Source organism: Aquarana catesbeiana, linkage group LG09 (genome assembly GCF_042186555.1).
Source record: "Aquarana catesbeiana isolate 2022-GZ linkage group LG09, ASM4218655v1, whole genome shotgun sequence".
Classification (NCBI taxonomy): Eukaryota; Metazoa; Chordata; class Amphibia; order Anura; family Ranidae; genus Aquarana; species Aquarana catesbeiana.
The window spans coordinates 165,552,168-165,565,445 of NC_133332.1; the positions used below are offsets into that span (position 1 = coordinate 165,552,168).

General features: G+C 38.1%; 1 protein-coding gene across 2 annotated transcripts in view; it reads left to right on the plus strand.

The window, feature by feature from the left end:
- Positions 1 to 376: 376 nt before the first annotated feature.
- Positions 377 to 13,278, plus strand: part of CHRDL1 (chordin like 1) — a 268,432-nt gene continuing 255,530 nt past the window's right edge. Inside the window, exon 1 of one of the 2 annotated variants that reach the window (XM_073599363.1) lies at positions 377 to 574. In XM_073599363.1, coding sequence (XP_073455464.1) covers positions 569 to 574 — 6 coding nt within the window. In that variant the 5' untranslated portion in view covers positions 377 to 568. The remainder of the gene's footprint in view (positions 575 to 13,278) is intronic. The other variant, XM_073599364.1, reaches the window with a different exon arrangement.

Genomic DNA, 13,278 nt, shown 5'->3' on the forward strand with positions numbered 1-13,278 from the left:
TGTTGTTGTTGTGCTGAATGTGTTAAGCTAAAAAACACTGAGGGTTACTAGTTTAATGATATACTGTGTATAGTTTTACTCTCTTCCCTGCTCAAATGTTCTACATCATTTGAAAAAACTGTATAAATTACACAAAATTCAATTTTTTTCCTCCTCTTTAGGATAGCTGAAAGGTGCAGAGACATTCAGTAGATTATCTTCTAACCACTGGAAGAACTACGCAGTCTGCCTGAGTAATGTGCTACCCCCATGCTCTGAAGGGCTGAACATCTACACCTCCAGTCCAGGCTAATGGCAGGTGTCCAGCAGCTCCAGAGACCGAGAGAGAAAACGAGGGAGGTGGGGGTGTGGAGGGAGGAGAAGGGGGAGGCAGGTACCCCTGCTCTGGCAATCAATCAGTCAGTCAGATACAAGCACTGCCCTCTCCTTTTACACACTTTGCTTGCAACTGACTTCCCCAGGGACAGCCAAAGAGCTCCATTCTGAAGTGCAGGACTGCACAGTACCACAGACACTGGATTATTATTCAGTCTGCTGGGACACATCTGACCACACACTGGGACAGCCCATGAAGGTGAGTTATCTGAGTATTAGGCACATCTCTAGTGTTTTTGTTAGGAGGAAATACAGGGAACTCTGTATAGTAAAAAGAATTAATAGTCAGTAACCGATTTACTGAAAAAATACAAGTATGAGTATACAGCAAATATCCAGGTAAAATAAATTATTATATTATTTGCTGATTTTGTTTGAACACAGTAAATAACTCCCAGTTTATTAAATACCAGTTGTAGCATTAAGAGTAAACTTTTAATTGGAATGCATGGTTATTACCTAATGCTTCTGTAGTGATGATATGTATGAAAAACTGGAAGCCTTCTTATTTAAAATGTATTACAATTGTGTTACTTTTGCTATATCATTGTATATTTCTCTTTGATTTGGAGAATACCTATATTCCTATGATATATCTAAAAGTCAGACTATGATTGTTCAATAATAGCACTATTTGATTAGTGATGTTTATACTTTATATATCTGGCCAACATACCAACACCTCAGATTATATTCCATAGCTTGTGCTTTCCTAAGAATATTGTGAAATAATATTTAAAAAATATACATGTGATGAATACTTTGTCCTATTCAAAAATGTTAGTACAGGATTTGAAGGAAATGTATTAGTGATTTCAGCAGTTTTCTAAGCTAGACTATTTTGCAGTAAAAAATCCAGAGGAGCTTCTAGAGTGGTAGTCATGGATCTGCTTGGTGATTCTGCCATGTATATGTAATTGAGTTGTAATTGAGTGTTGAGCTCTCATCAAGCAGTCACAATTAAGGCCACAATAAAGATTTCTTTTTTTTTTTTCAGAGTGGAATGTAAGTGGAAAGCCCCTTTAACTTTGCAATGCTGGCATTTTAATTTTGGGTGGACCAAATGGAATGTACTACCAACTGGCTTTCTACTTGTCTTGAGAAGTTAAGCATCATTATCTCCACACTAATGGTCCTGGCTCTCCCCCCACTTTCCTCAAATGATTATAAAACAAACTGTCAGAGTCTCACTTCTCCGGTTCCATTCTCTATACTGTAACAGAAATAGAGATGTCCTCCGTAAGCATGTAAATTAGCCAAAAGACCAACATTTATGGCCAAAGCAGGAGATGCAGTGGCTTAAGGGCGTACTCACACTGGGCACGGTCACCTTGTAACGTGACTGAGCACAATTGTCCTCACTACCCCACTAGCCTACACTCACAATGTGCTGGGACAGAACATGCTTACATCATCACCTTGGCCTCATACAGATGCACAGCATGCTCAAGTCCAACTGAGCCATGCTTTTCAAGCAGGCCAGGGCATGGTACGCTGAACTAGTCTAACAAAATAGAGTTTGTAGGTCAAACATGCTTGGACATAGTACAGTTTGCCTAGTGTGAGTACTCCCTGAGTGTCGGTATCTACAAGAGGAGAAAAATCTACCATGGGTATTTATTAAAGTATCTCTCATATATTAGCTGTGGCTATTGTCCCTCAGCCACCTATAAGGCTTTAATCCTGTGTTGGAAAATAACAGATAAAGAGTGAAGATTTAATTCTCATGATTGCTACCAAGGAGTAATTTCTTGCACTCAATGATATATAAGGCTAGTTTTTATATAATATAAATGCAAACGTGACAATAGCTGAATTATAAACCCAAATTATGTATATGGAGGACTTTCTTTTTATTTAATCAATAATTTTTTTTCGATTGGTTGAATTAGATGTCTTTTTCAACCTAACTGTATAATTATGAAACGTAGAATACCATGCAATTAGATTGGAGAGGCTGATGAGTAGTAAGTATTAGTTGCTGTAGCTGCTAAAAAACGAAAATCCCCAGCCTTACAGCTGCTACTAGAAAACTAGCCAGTGGTTAACAAAGATATTGTAGAATCACGTACAAAAAGAAATGGGACTTTTCGGGTACTAACCTACTGGTATAGTACCTACTGATTCTGATCCTATTTCTCTTTGTACGCAGTTACATAGTTGATTGAGGATATTGGTACAAGAGATATATTGATATATTACTTCCATATACCATCATTTATATAAATGTATTATCATAATACATAAAATTGTACTCAGAACAGTTATATACTAATTGATAGGAACATTTTTGGAATTTTTTATTTATCTGGATGACCTTAGTTTACCTTTATATAAAAAAGAACATCAAATTCACGTTGTCTCTAAGTAATTCTTTTTCTTGATTCACACAGTGCTGTCAACTTTAGTGGCACTGTACAAAGTAAAGAATACATACAAAGGTGTATAATAGCAAATACGTAAAATGACAAGTACATATACAGTTGCATAGCAAATACATGCATAGCAGCAATAAGATACGATAGAAAAGAAAGTTATTTCTATACAAGCTTACAGTCCAGAGGATTGTGTAGCTAGAAAATAACAATTAAAAAATGGTTAAACTCATAAAATGATGTATATTTGAAATATTATCTTTGAATTTAGGCCTAAACTATGTGAAACAAAAACATACTTTCTAGAGTGGGTCATAGTGTAGATCAAGACATTTTATTTCTTACTGGGCTGCTAGGTGGCGCTCTTGTATCAGATCACCCAAAAAATGAGCGTTTTACTGTAAATGAACAGTATAATAGGCAAGCCAGTCATAGGAACATCATCTCTGTATATTTCTAAAGATAGGATGAATATACTTGCCTTTGTGGTGCCCATGCAACTTCTAACATTTCAAAAGACAAGTATACAAGACGGAAATGTTCCAAAATATTTTATTACCATCTTTCATTTTTTTGAATGTTCTCTCTTAATATCCTTACATAAGTATATACGTGTACTCAGATTGGCTGAGTTTTTGCTAATGCAAGAATGAGGGGGCATCGCAGCCTACATTTGCTACACTTATTTTAGGTGACAATATCCAACATACAGTAGATAAATATGCTATTTTCCCTGAGATAAGCTGGCCAGGGTTGTATGGTTCTTATCAATATATGTTATTGTTTTGTGTTTATACTCTGTGTCCTGCTTTGTAGTACTGTAAAATAGTTGTGCCTTGCTGCTCAATCTCGCTAAGTATATCTGTATGTCTACTTACCTACTAAAAATCCTCCCTACCCATGTGGCTGAAATTGCATTTCAACAGTTACATAGCAGTGAGGATATGGGAATACAAAGCAAATGTACAAATATACATTTAATACTAGGCCAAAAATGTGCAAAGGCAAGTATGTAAAAATGTTAAAGTCAAGGCAAAAATTACTTTATCGTAAACGCTGAAATAAGCAATTAAAGGGATGAGGACATTGAAAATATACAAAATCTTCCTTTTAAATAGGGGAAGCTTTTGGTTCAGGTTTTAGATATATGCCTGGTTACATTTTAAAACTGCTGTATATCTATTATTCCTGAGGATAAAAAGGGGTGTGGAATCATGCTATGAATAACCAACCAAAAACTGGTAACCAAACATAATTCGTTTTTATGCACCTTTGCTGCAGCATATTACCTGTTAATGCATAACACATACAATATCAAAATTCCATTGAAAAATTGTATCATTTTTCATTAAACTCAATTACCTTCCTAATTTTGCAGTCACTTATGACATTGAAAATAGAATTGCAACATATTGAAAGTGGAGATTGTGGTTGGGAATTATGACAAAAGTATACCCCCCCCCCCCTGTTCCTCCAACCTATAGATGCATTTTCTTTAGCCTATAATTTGACATCACACAAAACCATACTACTATACTCTAGTTGTCAATGGTTCCATTACATAAACACATTAGGTGCATTTGGCTAAGCAAAGTTTGTTCACAATATGGGCTGAGTATTGCCTTGTTCACTATGCCAGGGCTGCTTTTACTCCCTTTGTGGTGCAGAAAGACAGATATGACTCTTTATGGCATGGCTTGCCCTTTAGTTTGATCTTTAGCTATTTATATAGAATGCATTCTTTTTTAAATAGCTAGTTTATGTGACTCTGTGCTGTTAGACTTTTATATTAACCACTAAGTGTATTAACATATGCAACTGAAGGTATAAAATAAATTCACTGAAAATGTTATGGGAATGTCAACATAATTAATACAAAACAAAAACAAAGTTGTGTGTTGTGTTACATAGTTATATTCAGTTTCTTTTATTATCTATCATGCTACAGATGCCTTGTCTGTTTGTCTGCCTACCTACTTCACTCTGTAGATTGGGGATGCTCTATGCGCTTTGTCCCACCCTTCTTATTCATGCTTTAGCCTATATTCACCACATGTATTGTAATCTGCTGGAGCTAGCCACACTATAATTTTTTGACCTACCTGATGTTCATTTGTTATGATCTGCACAAGTTTTTGCATTAAAGCTTTCTACGATCTGCAAGATGTCATTTAGATTTAGTCATTTTCTGCTAATGTTACTGAAACTGCAAGTTAAAACTACTTCACCACAACTAGATCATTAATAGAGATCACACTTGCAGTGCTTAGTTTAGAGAGGCAGAAACAAAAACATTTGAGAAAATAAATATTCATGCACTGTGTATTCTGGACTAACATAAGTAACATAACCACAAAAAAATATTCTACAGTGTATCAAATAGCGCTTTATGGTCTTTAGAATGTTTAGGATTTGTAATTCTGTACAGCCAGTCTCATGACTTAAGCTCTCAAACTATACTACACAGTCAGGCAAGCAGGTAGTACACACCTGCTTCCACAACATGGCTTCCTGTTGTCCTCTCTGCCTTTAGTCTGCTCACTGGAAAATTAATTCACAGTATCAACAATCACATGATCCAGAAAATAGTTAAGTTGAACCAGGAAGTAACAGGGCGATTTTGTGGCTGTGCAATGTGCTAGTGACTCACAAGACCAGCTGCACAGAATTACAAATCCTATAGCAGGGGAAAATGTATACATGAATGTACTTTAAACTTCAACTCTAGGTACATGTAAAAGACACAAACGAATGCAACTGTTTAATCAATAATACATCATTTTTAATGCAAGAAGAGTATATACCTGAATTTGACTTGGTATTAGATTCCTGCAGTACCTGTTCAGCAGAGCTAGAGTGTGAGAGAAAAAAGCAGCAGAAAGAGGCAATTAGTTCTTGTGCTGACAACAAACATATTGATAGGAGGAGAAAGCAGAGGGATGGAGAGATCATCATTGTGCTTCCGCTTACACTGTCTAGTCACAGACTGGGACAGGTCCAGGGTGACCTGGGCTCAGAAGAAGTGGGTTGAATGATGCTGGGAAGTGCTGGGAGCATAATGTGGTGGAAAAGAAGTACTACAGAGCAGAGCTTTAAATTGAAAGTAAATATTTCACCAAAAGCATTTTTTTTAACTTTTAATAAACTCTTATTTTCTGTCTTGATGTTTTTATCTGGAGTTCTGTTTAAATAAATTTTAAATACATGGGCTTTCTAACTTTTACTTAATTGCATTGATTCCTCAATAACACTGACTGGTGTAATTAGATTGGGGTCACTTATCAGTTGAAGCTACTGTTTAATGTGGACAGTGATTAGGGAATTTACCGGTCACATTTATGGTAAATTTATGATAACGTTTTTGGGCTTGGATATTTTCATAAAAGTAACTGCCCTCCTTTATATTATAGTGAAGGTTGTCAAGGACTTTAAATGTAGAGAAAGTAATCTTACCATTCTGTTGCTTTATATTTCCACAATTATGTTCTGCTGATTTAATCTTCTTTGATCAATATTTATCCTAAAGATCAGATGGATCCTGGTAAAGGATTTCTTCTGAGAAAGATGTTATGGAGGGTGTCACATGGTAGAAAAGTGTGAACCTTTTGATGTGTCCTATCTCATTACTTAAGGTATATAGATAAATGTCTGATAGTTCCTTTGTAAAGCATTAACAGGATTTATTTTTGGACTGAGAATATTATTCTTTGATATAAACCCTTTACTTTTTTTTTTTTTTTTTTACTAGCAATAGTGAATGGTTTTGGCAGTCAGGCTTGTAATGCTGTAAGAACATTAAAGTTTGAGAATCAACAACTATCTCTTGTATCATAGCAACATCAACATAATAAAATGAGGTTGGGAAGGTTCCATTAAAGAGAACCACTCACGACTGGACTGTTTTCCAGATTCTGAGTATGTGAAATAGGGTAGTTGACAGTGAAGCAACTGTCACACTTCAGTTGGCCTATGTCCACCTGGTTCAAGCAGGATACAGACACAAATAAAGCATTTTTGAATAAGCAGTTATGACGGGTTCTATCTATAGCACATAGAATGCTCAACAAATGTCTCTAATTTTCTCCTAGATATTGAGTTGCTAGCTAAATATTTGCAGTTACAGGTATTGCTGTGTATAGCCCAAATTCCGAGCCCACAAACACTTAGGACAAGCTGTATTTTACAAACATCTGCAAAAGAAAAAAAAAATCTTTTAGACAGGTCAACTCAAGACTGCCCATAATGATTGCATTTTCGTCAGTGACACTATGGGGTTTAATTACTAAAGCAGGAGAGTGCAAAATCGGGCTCACTTCTGCATAGAAACCAATCAGCTTTCAGGTTTTATTGCCAAAGCTTAATTGAACAAGCTGAGGTTAGAAGTTGATTGGTTTCTATGCAGAAGTGAGCCTGCTTTGGTAAATAAACCCCTTCGGGACCATTTTTATTAAAAAAATATAGTTCAATAATCAGTCTTATATTTGCTGAGTAAACAAGTAAATCAACTGAGAATTAATGTGAAATTGTTGACAATAGTAGCCAATCAAGTTTTCTCCTTTAGTAGTTTTTATTCCATAGATGATCAGAGTATATAGATTTTTAAAATGCTACAGCATATTCATATATATATGTAGCGCTGGTAGATTTTTAATCTACTGTTGATAGGTAAATTTAGTGGGTTATCTGTTCATACATAGTTAGATTTGCCTCTGTTCCAGCTCGGCTGAGTTGTATGTAATTTCACACTGTGCCTGTGGGTGTCGTTGTTACTATGGGCCAGTGTTGGAAAGGCAACACATTGAAGTGTATAAATGCTCCTCTAACCCGGCGATGACTCGGTGGAGGTGGTCCTCCGAGTTGCATTCTGGGAGAGGGTATTTATGGGACAGACGCCATGTTTTGGGGTCCTTTTCTGTCCACCTACTGGCCCTCCTGGCCGACAGGTATGAGCTAAGAGTACTACCTCGTGGTCCTCTGATCGGGAGGCCCACGGCGCTGCGGGGTGTGGGTGGGCCCAGAGGCTTGTCTGGGGCCTACCACAGTGGCAGAGGAATGGTCCTGAGCTGTCTATCCTATGTGAAGAAGCTGGACAACTGAGAAGATCCCAGGGGAGGACCAGTCATGGAAGGATCATACAGAGTGCTGGTCTGGAGAGGGACCTGGTGACTCAGTTGGAGGACGTATCCTAAAGTAATCCTACCGCATAGCTCTGCCGGGTTGGCTTAAAGGTCCTGGTGCTGTGTTCATTGTTCACCAAGAACCAATACATCCTGTGGCAGAGGATCGTACGGGTTTTATTTCAATCAAGTCTGTGGCAGAGACTTTTGTTCGTGCTGCGTACTGGCTGCTAGTTAGTGAGAGAAACCTATCCAGGCGAGCAAAGATTCAACTATACAGAGAGAGAGTATATTCAGCTACAAGTTTCAATCCCTAATGCTACATAAAGAATACTAAGAAAAGGTATTTGAGCTCCCCTGCAACTTTCCTTCTACCTCTTTCCTGCTACTTCCTTTAATTTACGTTTAACAAAGCATTGGAAAAAATACTCAAGTGTCCGATACCTACAGTGTATATGGTAAACTCAACGGGACCCTAGACCCAGTTCTGGTGAAATGGAGGTGGCGAAGGTGACGGCAACAGCCCGCTTAAACCAGCAGCTCCACCGTGAGTAATTGCTACATGTATATATATATATATATATATATATATATATATATATATATATATATATATATATATATATATTAACATAAATCAATGCACAGTGATAACATGCTCAAAGGAAATGAGTATTAACTGAAATATCAGCACCACATTCCTATAGCAATGGAGAAACAACAGAATACAGGGGTGGGACTTTATAAGTGTCGACAAGCCTCCTCTCAGAATGAATATTACTACACATATAAAGATAAAAAGTTTTTTTTTACAAATCTGCTAAAAAGGACATATTAGGGGTAATACCCCTTAAGAACATGCATATACCCACATATTTAATTCAAACCAAGAATACAACCCTGAAGGTAGAATTACCTTCCTATACGTCTAGCATGCACATAATTATTCACAGAACAACTAACATGTTGCAGGAAGGAACCAGTGTTAATTTTAGTCTTAGGACTAAAATGGCATTTTAGTTTTAACCCCATTTTAGTCTTCTGCAATTGTTTTAGTTTTAGTCGTATTTAGTCGACTAAATCTCCAGTACATTTTAGTCGACTAAAATGTCCTATGTTTTAGTCGACTAAAATCTCCAGTATATTTCAGTAATGGCAATTTAGTTTTAGCCATAGTCTTTTGACTAAAATGGCATTTTAGTTTTAGTCTCATTTTAGTCTTAGGACTAAAATGGCATTTTAGTTTTAGTCTCATTTTAGTCTTTTGACTAAAATGGCTTTTAGTTTTAGTCGTATCTTAGTCATCTCAATTGTTTGAGTTTTAGTCGTATTTTAGTCGACTAAAATAGTATTCATTTAGTCGACTAAAATGTTTTAGTCCTTTTAGTCGACTAAAATGTTTTAGTTGTTTTAGTCGACTAAATTAAAACTGGAGGGCTTCTTCAGGGATTCAGACATATGGTTTGCACAACGAAAATCATGGGGGGTTGGAAGTGCCTCCCACCATGTAGGGTGGTATTACAATTTTGTGGCTCTAATTAATTTATTCAACGGTCCTCTGTATTTGTTTAGCAAAGTTTTTGGTAGAGTTTTTTTGGTTGCCGTAAAAACATGTGTCATTAGTCTAGCTTGGTATTTTGTTTATGGATATATGGTTTGCACAACGAATATCATGGGGGGGTCGGAAGTGCCTCCCACCATGTAGGGTGGTATCACCATTTTGTGGCTCTAATTAATTTATTCAACGGTCCTCTGTATTTGTTTAGCCAAGCTTTTGGTAGAGTTTGTTTGGTTGCCGTAAAAACATGTGTCATTAGTCTAGCTTGGTATTTTGTGAGCCCAGAGTTATTGGTATGTTAACCTTAAACATTGTTGACAGCATATTGTAAACTTGGGTCCATAAAGTATGGACAACTGGGCAGGTCCACCATATGTGTACATAGATTCCCAGTTCCCAGCATTCATGGAAGCAGGATTCTGATTGTCCAGAGGAAAAATGGGTTAGTCTAGTCAGAACTAGGTACAAACAATATAGTATCTTGTAATTTGTTTTGAGATCTAGGACATTCTGGGAGTATGATTTAGTAGTATGCTATATTTGCTTTCATTTGAACTCAATGTTCAGGTATGTTTTGCAGTTGAACATTTATAGTAGGTATGTCAGAGTATAGAAGAACCTATGAGAAGTAAAATATACAACAAGGAGACCTGGTGAATGTGGGTCATTGCAAAAATGGTGTTTAAAGGGGGTCAAAGTTTCTCTATTAGTAGAGATAGGGATCACAGATGTGAAAAAAATGTTTTACTTGTAGGTATAAGAAAATTTCTCCTCTGGGTAGTTTATGATTCACTTGGAGAGTATGAAATGTTTCAATGCCCTTTGGCATCTTTAGGATATACATGTTGGCGAGATCTAAAACACTACAATGTCTAAAAATGTGCAATTCTTCCAGTCTTGATGGGAAGGCAGGATTTTTAAGCAAAAACATTAGGGGCAAATGTGGGGATAGGAGTCCATCAGAGTATTTAGGTTATCCCACAGCTTCAGTGACTGTGATGTTTTAGACAGATAAAAATAAAAGATCTATCACATGGGGAAAGCCATAGTAAATTATTGGCAAGGAAAGGGTCACCATTGACTGCCTCGAAAGATATCCAGATAGGCATTTCAGTAATGGTGTGATACAGTATTTGGTAAGAGAAGCTAATTGAGTGGCTTGGTAATACTTTTGCAGATAGGGGACTCCTCCTTTGGCTGTCTATGATAAAGGGTCCGTTGAGCTTCCCATGGTCTGTGGTGGTACCAAATAAATTTGAGGACCTGTCATTGTAAGTCCTGTAGTACAAAGAATGGAATCCCAATGAGTAGCACCCAAAACAAATACAAATGTTTTGGCATCTATGTAATTTTAATGTCTGCAATTCAGCCCAGGCAGGCGGGGGTGGGGATGTTTCCCTTTCAAGTACACTTTTCAGTTTGTTAAAGAGTGGTGGACAGAGTTTGATGGGGGAGGAAGTGAGATTGGTTCCAAGATAGTGGAGGCACATGAATTCCCAGTGGTAGGGGAATGAGTCCTGCAGAGGTTGTACTTGTCCTTGTGGGACTGAAATATTTAAGATCTTAGATTTGGAGTGATTAATATAGGAAAGCCATAGATTTAAGACCAGCATATTTAATAAGGGCCATGGGAGAAATGTAGAATGCCTCTATCTATTTACGGAATTGGAGTCCAAAACCTAATTTATGCAAAATTAAAAATAGATAGAGCCAGATGAGTGCGTCACTTGCCTTAGAGATACCAATTGACAGTGGCAGGAGTGGAATAGCCAATTAAGTTTTTATTTTGTAAAAAATGAAACAGGAATTCTGACTGGGCAATGTCAGCAATAAATCCACCTTTCTTATGATTTTATTTTCTCCAGTTCTAATGTATCAACCCCATTATGTCTTAATGTTTAACCAAAATATGGGAAATGAGATGGTTGTGTACAGGCAGGTTGGCATTAATCTATTCAATGCTTGGGAAACACATAAAGCATACATTTCACAATCTCTAGGACTGGCTGTATGTTGACTTGTCATCGGAGAAATGTGGGATATCATTGGTGGCCTCTTTGGGATACTACTACTTCATTGGCTGTTGTGCTATTAGCATTATTACACTATAAGTCACTGACTGGTAATAACTGTAGATTACAGAAGCCCTTATATGTATATATGTGCCAGGTCAATGCTAGTCAGCTATTGACACTGCCCTAATTTGTCTTAGGCTACTTTGAGTAGAAGCTGGAAGCCTGCATGCTGTTATAGCATTTGTAATGCTGCTTTGTGGTCTTGATACAGTCCACCTTACACCTTATTTTTTACATAATAGTGTAGTCTTAGTTAGGGCCATCGTTTCCCCTAGGCAAACTAGGCAGCCGCCTAGGGTGAACTGCTGCCTAGGGCGCAACCATGGCAAGTTGTTGCTAGGTCCAAATATCCCCAGAGCGCCCTGCTCAAATATCCAGTCAGCATCCCTGCTGACACAGCCACGCAGCTCAGCAACAGCACAGGCTGTGTAGCAATGAGAGTTGTCCCTGGATGTATTGCAGCTAACAGCATCTGCTGCCGCCATCCACTGTTCTCAGCTTTAGGGTTTGGTGGCTTGGACCGCCCATGTCCTAGCAACTGATCATGTGCTTTCCCCTCCCCCAGGCTCTGGCATTCAGAGGAGGAAGAAGTTCCTTCTCCAAACCTATCCAGTCCCAGTGCCCAGCCTTCCAGCTTCTACCTGTCCGACTGCTGCAATGAGAAGGAATGGATCCTGATGTAAGCTGGGGTTTTCAACAATACTATATATTAGGTAGTTGCGCTCACCCTTGTACTGTATGAATGTTCTACCAGTTAATTAAATCAAGATAATATCATCAATATTGAACAGTGCATATAAATCATCAATTGCTATCTAATGCAATACTCTTTAAATCCAGTGAAAAAACAAAATAAAAAAAAAATCGTAAAAATTAAAAAAATACAAACACTTTTGCAAAATTGTGTGTTCTACAAGTCCAATCAATTGTATTCTTCATATAATTATCCACCGTGCTTGAATTAATTGTACATCCAAAAAAGCTATCGTGATCCGTGATTTACCACCACCTTCCAATTTAAATGCTTACCAGAAAGCAGAAATAAAAACGCCTGTGTGTATTCCTTTAACATGGTTCCATCATGGTTCCACCAGGTACAGAGCTATAGTCTTAAGTTTCTCCAATGTGGCTTCTTATATACTCAGAAAAAACAAAACAGCCATCATTGTGCAAAATTCCACATTTAATTTGTAAAAGGTTTAAAGGTTTATACTCACATGCATATGTGTCTTAGACCGGCACTGAGTCTGTCCAGCGTTCCAGTGATGGCCTGTCATAGGCAGGATGTGATGTCAGCATCGCACAATTAGCCTTAACGCGTTTGGCATAAGCTATGCGTCATCCCTCCTCCCCTTCCACTACCCCAACTATTCTCTTAAACCTCTCCTTCTCTCCTTACCCCACTCTGCTCTTCTCTTCTAACTTTGGGGACCCTATTGAAAGGCAGGCATGTACAGGCAATCGGGACTACCGGAAGTTTCCCGGTGGGCCGATGGCTCAGTAGGCCGGTTTCAGTGACAGCCTGTCAAAATGCGGCCGGCGCAGTCATTTTTTTGAGCACTGCTGTACTGCCCAGGGCCGGCCCTACCATGGGACCGAGGCGGCAATTCAGGAGTGGACTGGGTCGGGATGATGCTTCAGTGTTTCACTGCATCTGTTGCCCGCCCACCACCTGTAGCACAGAGCCGATAGGCTCTGCCGCTGCAATAGGTGTCTGAAAGGTCACGCTGGTGGGCGGGGACAGTTCTCCGATGGCCGCTGCATCCTCCGGGACATCC